Source organism: Salmo trutta, chromosome 32, assembly GCF_901001165.1.
Source record: "Salmo trutta chromosome 32, fSalTru1.1, whole genome shotgun sequence".
NCBI classification, from domain to species: Eukaryota; Metazoa; Chordata; class Actinopteri; order Salmoniformes; family Salmonidae; genus Salmo; species Salmo trutta.
This window is the reverse complement of record NC_042988.1, coordinates 23,052,418-23,065,194: the sequence shown is the minus strand read 5'-3', so window position 1 is coordinate 23,065,194 and position 12,777 is coordinate 23,052,418. Positions and strand designations below refer to the sequence as shown.

At 39.8% G+C, this 12,777-nt stretch overlaps 1 protein-coding gene and 1 pseudogene across 1 annotated transcript; one reads left to right on the top strand and one right to left on the bottom strand.

Annotated features, from left to right (window-relative positions):
- The window catches only part of LOC115171439 (myosin heavy chain, fast skeletal muscle-like), a 36,876-nt pseudogene that overhangs the window by 14,996 nt on the left and 9,103 nt on the right, over window positions 1–12,777 (top strand).
- On the bottom strand, window positions 4,280–9,292 carry LOC115171442 (myosin-7-like). The gene is given in 6 exon segments (XM_029728256.1): window positions 4,280–4,450; window positions 8,369–8,487; window positions 8,608–8,703; window positions 8,884–8,942; window positions 8,945–8,984; window positions 9,052–9,292. Coding segments are annotated over 6 exon segments (603 nt in total). The 5' UTR covers window positions 9,256–9,292; the 3' UTR covers window positions 4,280–4,365.

The window sequence follows — 12,777 nt, the reverse complement described above, 5'->3', positions numbered from 1 at the left end:
CGCGTCACCAAAAGCAGAAAGCCAGCTAAAATTATGCACTAACCTTTGACAATCTCCATCAGATGACACTCCTAGGACATTATGTTAGATAATACATGCATTTTTAGTTCTATCAAGTTCATATTTATATCCAAAAACAGCGTTTTACTATGGCGTTGATGTTGAGGAAATCTTTTCCCTCCAATACCGCCAGTCAAATCAGCACAACAAATTAAATAATTACTATTCGAAAACATTGGTAAAATATTATATTGTCATTCAAAGAATTATAGATTTACATCTCTTGAACGCAACCGGATTGCCAGATTTAAAAATAACCTTACTGGGAAATCACACTTTGCAATAATCTGAGCACTGCGCCCAGAAAAATCCGCTTTGCGATACAGACTAACCGCCATGTTGGAGAGATCTAAAATCAAAAATACTATGTAAATAATCCATTACCTTTGATTCTCTTCATCAGATGTCACTTCCAGGAATCCCAGGTCCATAACAAATGTAGTTTTGTTCGAAAAAGCTCATAATTTATGTCCAAAAAGCTCCGTGTTGTTAGCACATGATCTAAGCCCGCCGGACTTCTCTTCATGAAAGAGGGGAGAAAAAATATTTACGTTCGTTCAAACATGTCAAACGTTGTATAGCATAAATCATTAGGGCCTTTTTCAACCAGAACATGAATAATATTCAAGGCGGACGATTGCATTCTCTTTTAAAACGTATTGGAACGAGAGTACCCAACATGAACTCGTGCGCCAGAGTCTTGTCGGCCACCACCGTTCCAAGGCTCTTGTTCGTTCAGTTCTCACAGTAGAAGACTCAAACAACTTTGTAAAGACTGGTGACATCTAGTGGAAGCCATAGGAAGTGCTCCACGATTAATAAAGCCCCTGTGTGTTTCAATGGCATAGGCTTAAAGGTAATTCAACACATCAGGTATCCACTTCCTGTCAGAATTTGTCTCAGGGTTTTGACTGCCATATGAGTTCTGTTATACTTACAGACACCATTCAAACAGTTTTAGAAAATTCAGAGTGTTTTCTATCCAAACCTGAACAATAATATGCATATTCTAGCTTCTGAGTTGGTGTAGGAGGCAGTTAAAAATGGGCACATATTTTTTTCAAAATTCTCAATACTGCCCCCTATCCCAAACATACTCTTAACCAACTTCCAAATACCTCATTTGTTTAGTCTAATGGATATTGATGAGAACTGTAAGAAAATGGTCAAGAGGTGAAATGTAGAAGTTGTAGATGTATTATTTTTGGTTTGCAGTAGTGGATGCATGTTGCCCTATAATAATAAACTTTCAACATGATTTGTGTTTATTGATTCATTGTCTGGATACACAAAAGTTAGCCTATGCTATTTGACAAAATCAGTAGTAAAAAAATATACAAAATAATAGCCTAGTATTTATTTCTGCTCTATCCCATTTTGAATGGCGCAAAATCCACTCAACATTAGGGCCTACCTACACAAAACAGGTTCACAGTTGACAAACCTAGGTCTTGCATTCCATTTGCAGACAGTGGCTTACCGGGCATTCAGCTCAAAAAAACATGTCAAAATGTCCCTACAGAAACGTTTTTTCTTTCACATTCTGCCCCCCACTTCCACCCATAGCATTGCAGTATCCTAATGGAATTCCTATTGCTGCAAAATAAACTAAAAATAAACACTTAATAAATCCAACACTGATACAATTATGAATGATTTGGTGGACTCATAACCTGGCCTAGCATGATTACATAATGACTACCCACTGGGCACAAACTGGTTGTATAGTGACACAATGTATGTGACGTTGAATATATGTGGAAAATTCATTGAATTTGAATACAACGTCAACTGTTTTGAGGGTTATATTTCAACCACATAGACAAAAAATATGTTGAATTTGTACCTTTAAAACAATGTCAGATATCTATGTTATATCTACGTTACATAGGCTGAGCAGCAACTCCTACTGGACTGTTCTCTCTGCTACCGCACGGAAAGCGGTACCGGAGCGCCAAGTCTAGGTCCAAGAGGCTTCTAAACAGCTTCTACCCCCAGCTTCTACCCCCATAGCCTTCCCTGTGGCTCAGTTGGTAGAGCATGGTGTTTGCAACGCCAGCATGGTGTGTGCAACGCCAGGGTTGTGGGTTCGATTCCCACGGGGGGCCAGTACAAAAAAAAAAATATATATATTTTTTTTAAAAAAATGCATGAAATGAAAATGAAATGTATGTATTCACTACTGTAAGTCGCTCTGGATAAGAGCATCTGCTAAATGACTAAACTGTAAACTGTAACTATAATACTCCTGAACAGCTAATCAAATGGCTACCCAGACTATTTGCCCTCCCGCATGTACATAATTACCTCAACTACCTCGACACCGGTGCCCCCGCACATTGACTCTGTACTGGTACCCCTGTATATAGCCCTGCTACTGTTATTTACTGCTGCTCTTTAATTATTTGTTTTTCTTATCTCTTACTTTTTTTGTAGGTATTTTCTTAAAACTGCATTGCTGGATAAGGGTTAGTAAGTAAGCATTTCAATGTAAGGTCTACACCTGTTGAATCTGGCGCATGTGACAAATAAAATTTGATTTGATCTACTGATAAGAGAATTATCTAATAAAGGTAAATGAATCAATAATCCATTATTAATTAGTAGTTATGTAGCATGGGTAATGAATAATTAAATTACTGAACGTTAGTTCCATAAGGTCTAGTAGAGACCCGGAAGGGAGAGAAATGTGTTTGTGTGTAGTGACCGGGAGTAGCCTTCAAGGTTCTCCTAATCTCGGGGGAAAGGAACAGGCAGTGCTGGATAGTGATTAACAGTGGTGGGAAGTCAAGGGAGGCATACTGTTCGCCTACTGTTTGTGTGTATGTGTGTGCGTAGGTTATCTACTGTTGGTATGGAGGTGTGTGCGTAAGCGGAGAGAGAGGATAAAATGAACTTCTTTGTTAATGTTGGGCAGAACGTTCTCTGAATAAACTGTACAGACCTTTTGCAGAAAGCTGAGTCCTTGCCTAATTATTAACCCATTGTCTTACAAACCTTGGGAATTAGTCAAGGCTTATTGATTGTTAATTATTGTCATTAGGATAGAAAATTCCTATGACATCTACCTACTGCTACCCTTTGGTCTCTCATCCAGGGTTTTAACCAAGCCCAACCCTGCTTGGCTTTGATATTTGTCACTTACTATTAGCCGCGCTATCATGAGAATGATTGTTTAGAGATCTCCACTTAAAAACGGGTAGGTGTAACAGAGCAAAATGTGACCATACTTTATCACTCATATATCATTCATGATGCTATTTAGGCCTATATAGCCAGAGCTGTAGGCTAACATTTGTTTAGGACAGTCAGAAAACCAGGAAAATATACTCTACACAATATACTCCAATCATAATGTAAATGCATCTGCGGTGTCAAGTCCAATTTCTATTCAGCATGTGCAGAAAAGCAATTGACAAAATCATACGCTGTTTATTGGACAAACCATGTTATTGAATAGGTTTGTGAAGCCTACTTTTACATGGTGTGAATATTGGCAATAGGCCTACCTACACTGAATTTGATTTGAAAATGTGTTCGTCTCAGTCTTGACCTTAAAACATGAGACATTATCTTCTATCTGGTGATACTGAACAGCACCAGGAGCCATCAATCTACGTGGTGGAACAAGCTCCCTCACAACGCCAGGACAGCGGAGTCAATCACCACCTTCCGGAGACACCTGAAACCCCACCTCTTTCCACTGGATATCATAAGGTGAATGCACCAATTTATAAGTCACTCTGGATAAGAGCGTCTGCTAAATGACTTAAATGTAAATGTAATATTTATTGATATTCTAATCATCGTACATAATTATTTGTTCTAACTACTATGATTACAGTAGGACATGGACAACATGAAAGGTGAAAACAATATGACTAAATTTAAGGTAATGATATTTATTTAGGGACATAAACCTTTGTTAGAGTCAGAACATGATATTGGCACAGTATTAGTATTGCTAATGAAAATGTATTCATTATTTGAAAGTTAGTCTGTTCATTGATTTATGAATGGCCTGTGTACAGTATACTTAAAGGAGGTGAACATGTTTGTAATTAAAATGATTGGAATTTTTCACTAAATAATATATTACTATTTTAATGGGGCACACATGTTGTTTGAAGGACAATGTGTTTGAGTTGATAGAAAATATGACGCAATAGTTGATTGGTTTTGTTGATTGTATAATGTTTTGGGTTATTTGTTATGACGGAGACACTATTTTATCATAACACTGGTTTTACAATTCATCCAAGATGGTAGGACTATGATAGGCTATTAACTACCTAATTAGTAACCTCATGCAGTTGTGAATACAAAGAGCATGCATCTTCTGGTATTTAATGGGGGACAACCTCTGCTAGTCCTCCATTCCCTCTTGGCCCTGTGTTAAGAAAACTGATTAAAGCATGTTGCAGCAAAGAAGGGTGAATACATTTTTTTGATTGCTACTTAGACCATAATCACAGATCCATTGATTTCTCATATGTAGCTCTTATCAAAGATTGTCTATTATAATGACAAGATATTCGAGTGACCGGTCTAACCATGAAAATACATGTCCTCAAAGATGGAAGGCAGGTGGGAGGAGGTGAGCTCAGGTGAGACCATTCTAGCCAATGAGAGGGCAGATACAAGTGTAAACAATTCTTTGTATCTGTGCCAGTTTAGAGTCTGACAGGCTCAATGGAGCTGCCCATGCTATCTCAATTTTAAAAAGTAGTACTTTTTTTTTTTTTCAGCGGCTGATTGTTCCAAACTCATAGGAATCCCCACCCAGTTGACTACTTTAAAATGGTGGATGCCCTCAATGGCAATGCCCATGCTAAAACAAGTTATATCCATGACTAAGCCTCTATCTCAATGACAACAGGAACAACTCTGACATAGTCATTTTTTTCAAAGTTTCCATAATGCCACATGCATCCACTTACAGTACCCGTCAAAAGTTTGGACAGCCCTACTCATTCAAGGCTTTTTCTTTATTTTTACTATTTCTACATTGAAGAATAATAGTGAAGACATCAAAACCATGAAATAACACATGGAATCATCTAGTAAGCAAAATAATGTTAAACAATTCTAAATATATTTTGGCAACCCTTTGCCTTGATGACAGCTTTGCACACTCTCGGCATTATCTCAATCAGCTTCACCTGGAATGCTTTTCCAACAGTCTTGAAGGAATTATCACATATGCTGAGCACTCATTGGCCGCTTTTCCGTCAGTCTGCGGTTCAACTTATCTCAAACCATCTCAATTGGGTTGAGGTCAGGTGATTGTGGAGGCCAGGTCATCTGATGCAGCACTCCATCACTCTTCTTCTTGGTCAAATAGCCCTTACACAGCCTGAAGGTGTGTTGGGTCATTGTCCTTTTGAAAAACAAATGATAGTCCCACTAAGCCCAAACCAGATGGGATGACTTATTGCTGCAGAATGCTGTGGTAGCCATGCTGGTAAAGTGTGCCTTGAATTCTAAATAAATCACAGATAGTGTCACCAGCAAAGCACTCCCTCACCATCACACCTCCCCCTCCACGGTGGGAACCACACACACGTCTCACAAAGACACGGACGGAGGTTGGAACCAAAAATCTTCAATTTGGACTCAGACCAAAGGACACATTTCCACCTGTCTAATGTCCATTGCTCGTGTTTCTTGGCCCAAGCAAGTCTCTTCTTATTATTGGTGTCCTTTGGTAGTGGTTTCTTTGCAGCAATTCGACCACGAAGGTCTGATTCACACAGTCTCCTCTGAACAGTTGATGTATCTGATACTTGAACTCTGTGAAGCATTTATTTGGGCTGCAATTTCTGAGGCTGGTAACTAATGAACGTATCCTCCGCAGCAGAGGAAACTCTGGGTCTTCCTTTCCTGTGGTGGTCCTCATGAGAGCCAGTTTCATCATATGGTTGATGGTTTTTGCGACTGCACTTTAAGAAATGTGAAAAGTTCTTGAAAGTTTCAAGATTGACTGACCTTCTTGTCTTTAAGTAATGACTGTCATTTCTCTTTGCTTATTTGAGCTGTTCTTGCCATAATATGGATTTGGTCTTTTACCAAATAGGGCTATCTTCTGTATGCCACCCCTACCTTGTCACAACACAACTGATTGGCTCAAATGCATTAAAAAGGAAAGAAATTCAACAAGTTCAAATTTAACAAGGTATACCTTTTAATTGAAATGCATTCCAGGTGATTACCTCATGAAGCTGGTTGAGAGAATGCCAAGAGCGTGCAAAGCTGTCATCAAGGCAAAGGGTAGCTACTTTGAACAATCTCAAATATATTTGTTTAACACTTTGTTGGTTACTACATGATTCCATATGTGTTATTTCATGGTGTTGATGTCTTCACTATTATTCTACAATGTAGAATATATACTGCTCAAAAAAATAAAGGGAACACTTAAACAACACATCCTAGATCTGAATGAATGAAATAATCTTATTAAATACTTTTTCTTTAAATAGTTGAATGTGCTGACAACAAAATCACACAAAAATAATCAATGGAAATCCAATTTATCAACCCATGGAGGTCTGGATTTGGAGTCACACTCAAAATTAAAGTGGAAAACCACACTACAGGCTGATCCATCTTTGATGTAATGTCCTTAAAACAAGTCAAAATGAGGCTCAGTAGTGTGTGTGGCCTCCACGTGCCTGTATGACCTCCCTACAACGCCTGGGCATGCTCCTGATGGTCTCCTGAGGGATCTCCTCCCAGACCTGGACTAAAGCATCCGCCAACTCCTGGACAGTCTGTTGTGCAACGTGGCGTTGGTGGATGGAGCGAGACGTGATGTCCCAGATGTGCTCAATTGGATTCAGGTCTGGGGAACGGGCGGGCCAGTCCATAGCATCAATGCCTTCATCTTGCAGGAACTGCTGACACACTCCAGCCACATGAGGTCTAGCATTGTCTTGCATTAGGAGGAACCCAGGGCCAACCGCACCAGCATATGGTCTCACAAGGGGTCTGAGGATCTCATCTCGGTAAATAATGGCAGTCAGGCTACCTCTGGCGAGCACATGGAGGGCTGTGCGGCCCCCCAAAGAAATGCCACCCCACACCATGACTGACCCACCGCCAAACCGGTCATGCTGGAGGATGTTGCAGGCAGCAGAACGTTCTCCACGGCATCTCCAGACTCTGTCACATCTGTCACGTGCTCAGTGTGAACCTGCTTTCATCTGTGAAGAGCACAGGGCGCTAGTGGCGAATTTGCCAATCTTGGTGTTCTCTGGAAAATGCCAAACGTCCTGCACGGTGTTGGGCTGTAAGCACAACCCCCACCTGTGGACGTCAGGCCCTCATACAACCCTCATGGAGTCTGTTTCTGACCGTTTGAGCAGACACATGCACATTTGTGGCCTGCTGGAGGTCTTTTTGCAGGGCTCTGGCAGTGCTCCTCCTGCTCCTCCTTGCACAAAGGCGGAGGTAGCGGTCCTGCTGCTGGGTTGTTGCCCTCCTACGGCCTCCTCCACATCTCCTGATGTACTGGCCTGTCTCCTGGTAGCGCCTCCATGCTCTGGACACTATGCTGACAGACACAGCAAACCTTCTTGCCACAGCTCGCGTTGATGTGCCATCCTGGATGAGCTGCACTACCTGAGCCACTTGTGTGGGTTGTAGACTCCGTCTCATGCTACCACTAGAGTGAAAGCACCGCCAGCATTCAAAAGTGACCAAAACATCAGCCAGGAAGCATAGGAACTGAGAAGTGGTCTGTGGTCCCCAACTGCAGAGCCACTCCTTTATTGGGGGATGTCTTGCTAATTGCCTATAATTTCCACCTGTTGTCTATTCCGTTTGCACAACAGCATGTGAAAGTTATTGTCAATCAGTGTTGCTTCCTAAGTGGACAGTTTGAATTCACAGAAGTGTGATTGACTTGGAGTTACATTGTGTTGTTTAAGTGTTCCCTTTATTTTTTTGAGCAGTGTATTAAAAATAAAGAAAACCCCTTGAATGAGTTGGTGTCCAAACTTTTGACTGTATATCAGTGTATTTGTAACAACCTAACCATTATGAAACTTCTATTAGATCAAATAAACCTCACATAGCAAATTAGCAAGAAAACATTTTGTTGATCAAATTTGACACTCCAAATTGTTCACATGGTGGGCTTATTTTCGTGCACAGATTTCGGGCGGAGTAAGATGTCTTGCTTCGCATCTTTCTCTCTCTACACTCACAGAGTACCCTCTAGTGTTTACGATTGGAAGGGACAAGGCCATTATCTCTGTTGAATTGGAACTCAAAACAAAACTATATACTTCAAACATATCAATACCTTTGTTTCCATGTTGCGGTTCTAATCTTGTTAACCTGAGACTCAGCACGCTCGTTAGCCTCTTCCAGCTCATCCTGCACCTTTCTGAATTTGGCCATATGAACATTAGCTTGCTCCTCCTGAAATTGAATGAGATGCAGTGTAGGTTAGCCTACATTAATTATTGCAGCCAGAGCCTAACCTTCACTTTAATACTCAAAATCTAGTGGAGAATGGTCCTTGGTATATGGTTTGCTTACATCTTCCTCAGACTGTCTTTTGTAAGCCTTCACTTTGATCGGTAATTTATTCACCAAATCCTTAAGTCTAGTAACATTCTTCTTGTCTTCCTCAGTCTGTAAGAAATCACAGATGGCAGTTTTTTTTTTTTTTAAATGTTCAGGACAATGCGATAAGTGGATTGCAATTTCATTTGAAACTAGAATGGGAAATAAATACATCTCTGTTAAAATGTTGGTGACAATATGACTTTACCTCCTGATTATACGGTACATTAATACGTTCTTATTTCTTACCTGATCGGTGAGCTCTTTCACCCTCCTCTCATATTTAAGAACTCCTTTGATAGCATCAACCTCCTGTTCTCAGCCTCAAGCTCATTTTCCAGATCACGGACCTAGATAATAGACAAGGTTTTTTAAATCAGTATGCAATACAGTATTATAATTACCTTTGCTACATACCCTGCCCTCCAGTTTCTGGAGTTGCTTCTTTCCACCCTTCATGGCAATATTCTCTGCCTCATCCAGATGCTGCTGCAGGTCCTTGACGGTGATCTCCAGGTTCTTCTTCATCCTCTTCAGGTGACCACTCATGTCCTGCTCCTTCTTCAGCTCCTCTGCCATCATGGCAGCCTGAGAATGGGACAAGATTTGAAAGAAACTCATTTAGCTTGTGGAAGTTTGTGTTAAAGAGACAGCTTGTGAACTGTAGAATTTACATCAGTAAATGCTTTCTTGGCCTTGTCCTCTGCGTTTCTTGCCTCTTGAACAGCATCTTCCGCTTCTCCTTGAAGTTGAGTTATGTCTGTGTCAAGCTTCTTCTTAGTGTTCAAAAGGCTGGTGTTCTATTTGGAATAGAGAGGTTTAGTTCAATTGTAAAGTGAGTAAACTGTCAGGATTAATGAATCATATCACACAACCAACCTGGGAGTAGAGAAGCCCTGCTCGTTCACTAGCTTCAACAAGCTCCTGCTCGGCCACTTTGCGGCCTCTCTGTCTGCTCAAGCGCTTCTCTGAGTTCCTCAATCTCAGCATGCATCAGGGTGGTCCTGCACTCCACCATGGTGACCTGCTCCTTCATATCATCCTGTCCTCTGACAGTATCATCAAGGTGCAATTGGGCATCCTGGAATGGTTTAATGATCAACTTTGACTGAAACCCTAGGCACTCATTTGCAAATCAATGTAACCTACTGTCACATCCATGGCTATCAATGGCTTTTAAGTACTGTATACACACCATCTTAAGGATCTCATATTAACAGCATGCCTGTCAGATTAACCAGACAGTGTTCCTTGATCTCTATGCTTCACACAATGTTTTTTTCTTCCATTAGTAAGCTCTGAGTTTGGATGCTTTAATGAGATGCAATTTGTAATGCATTTTATGATTAGAGTGAGCTGGGGGAGAGGTTCAGGAATTCACAGGGATTCTGGTATGTACAGTATCTATACGTGGAGAGTAAGTGGACAATGTGTTTGCATTCTTTGAAAGTCATTGTGTATTCATGATCATTACTGATGAAAGCAGTGGATGATTTTGATGTATTGTAGCTCCTGACAGATGTCTCTTTGATAAATGAAAGATGAGTGGACACCTCTGACATAACTCTGTATGAGGGGAAGCTAATCTCCTGGAGTATGAATGTTTCTCCAATAATGCCTGGCTTTTTAATCAAATGCTTTTGGATTTTATTTTTCTGCACTCTGTCTCGCCTAGAATCAAGCTGTATGTCTCCTAAAGTCTAGGTCAGTGAGGCCAACCTGTTGTCAGATAGCTATCCCTGGAATCTGTCTGTATTCACTCAAAGTTGGATCCAGAGCTGTCTCTAACATAAATTGAAGAATGGCTATGAGACGTTATTTATGGGTACATACTGTGATGGGTTTTCTAGTTTTTCACAACCATTCCACCCAAGAATATCATAGCTCAGGTATAAAATGGTATTGTTTTTCTTGGAAGTAAGATTGTTGTTTGTTTCATTTTGCTTTTAAACTATGGAGCCTTAACATGCGCATATATTTGAATATGAGATAACTAAAATAACTTACATTTTTATAGTCTATGCAATTGGTCACAAGACATATACTGTATTCTATTCTATTGTATTTTAGTCAATGCCACTCCGACGTTGCTCGATCGAATATTTATATATTTCTTAATTCCATTGTTTTACTTTTAGATTAGTGTGTATTGTTGTGAACTGTTAGATATTACTGCACTGTTGGAGCTAGGAACACAAGCATTTCGCTACACCCGCAATAACATCTGATAAATATGTGTATGTGACCAATACAATTTGAAGAGACCATAATCAAATCTACATTCAGTTAAATGACTTGAAGAAGAGGGTTTTATTCATCAATTCCTAATTATTCTTTGGTCTGTGTATGTTTTTTTTCATTGCTCAACCTTTATGGTGGTTTGCGACTCAAGACACGTCAATTGGTGGTTCACGAAGCAAAATGTTTGGGAACCCTCTACCATCTAGTTTCATGGGTTCAATCAGATCAAGTCATCAATGACATAACCTGAGTTGTTCCCCTATTGCAGACCTACTCTGGGCTGTTCTGTGCGACTGTGAACCCCTATAAGTGGCCCCCGGTCTACAACCCAGAGGTGGTGACTGGCTAACGGGGCAAGAAGCGCCAGGAGGTCCCACCCCACATTTTCTCCATCTCTGATAATGCCTATCAGTTTATGCTAACAGGTATAATCTTCATTTCATGATGTATCATATTGTGGCAGCAAGCTATTACAGTATACTTAACAGGTCATTTTATCCAGTGGTGTAAAGTTCTTAAGTAAAAATACTTGAAAGTACTACTTAATAAGTCGTTTTTTGGGGTGTACTTTACTTTACTACTTCTATTTTTGACAACTTCTACTTTTACTCCACTACATTCCTAAATAAAATAATGTACTTTCTATTCCGTACATTTGCCCTGACACCCAAAAGTACTCGTTACATTTTGAATGCTTAGCAGGACATGAAAAATGTATAATTCACACACTTAAAGAGAAAATCCCTGGTCATCCCTACTGCATCTGATCTGGTGGACTCACTAAACACAAATGCTTTGTTTGTAAATGATTTCTGGCTATCCATAAATTTTAAAAACAAGAAAATCGTGCCTTCTGGTTTTCTTGATAGAAGGAATTTGAAATTATTTATACTTTTACTTTTGATACTTCAGTATATTTTAGCAATTACATTTACTTTTAATACTTAAATATATTTAAAAAAACAAAATACTTTTGGACTTTTACTCAAGTAGATTTTACTGGGTGACTTTCGCTTTTACTTGAGTCATTTTCTATTAAGGTCTCTACTTTTACTCAAGTATGAAAATGGGGTAGTTTTTCCACCACTGATTTTATCTTTCAACAGATCGTGAAAACCAGTCCATCCTTATCACGTATGTACTGTTGCACATGCTGTTACTAATGGTCTGCCTCTGTAAAGAACTGGATATACTAGGAATGTTTACATTATTACTGTCAATTGTGTTGTTCAATCTGGATTTTGACAGTGGAGAATCTGGTGCAGGGAAGACTGTAAACACAAAGCGTGTCATCCAGTATTTTGCCACAATCGCAATGGCTGGAGGAAGTGATTAAGAAGAAGGAAATCAATGGAAAAATTCAGGTTCTATCCATACTCATGTTACATGAACATAAGATGTACCATATAGTTCCCTCTATTGCATTTTCTGTTGCAAAAGTAATTTCTATTGCATTTACTGTAAAGTGTATTTACTCATACTTGCCAACACTTTTATTCTCAAAGGGAACCGTGGAGGATCAAATCATCCAGGCCAACCCTCTGCTGGAGGCTTTTGGGAATGCCAAGATGGTGAGGAACGACAACTCCTCTCGCTTTGTGAGTGGGTTTGATCAACATACAGTATGAGCATATAGAGTTAACATATAGCCAAGCATGCATTCATAAACCAGTCACCTTAGCTGAAATGTGACATTTTAAAAACAATTTAATATTTGGAAAACATACAGGGAAAATTCATCCGCATCCACTTTGGAACAATGGGGAAGCTGTCCTCAGCTGATATTGAGACTTGCCTATTTTCTTTGCAAATACAAGGCCTTTGCTGTGGATTGGAACAAGATGTCCCTTGATTTCTACGATTTCCTTCTTTAGACCTATTGGAAAAATCCAGGGTAACGTT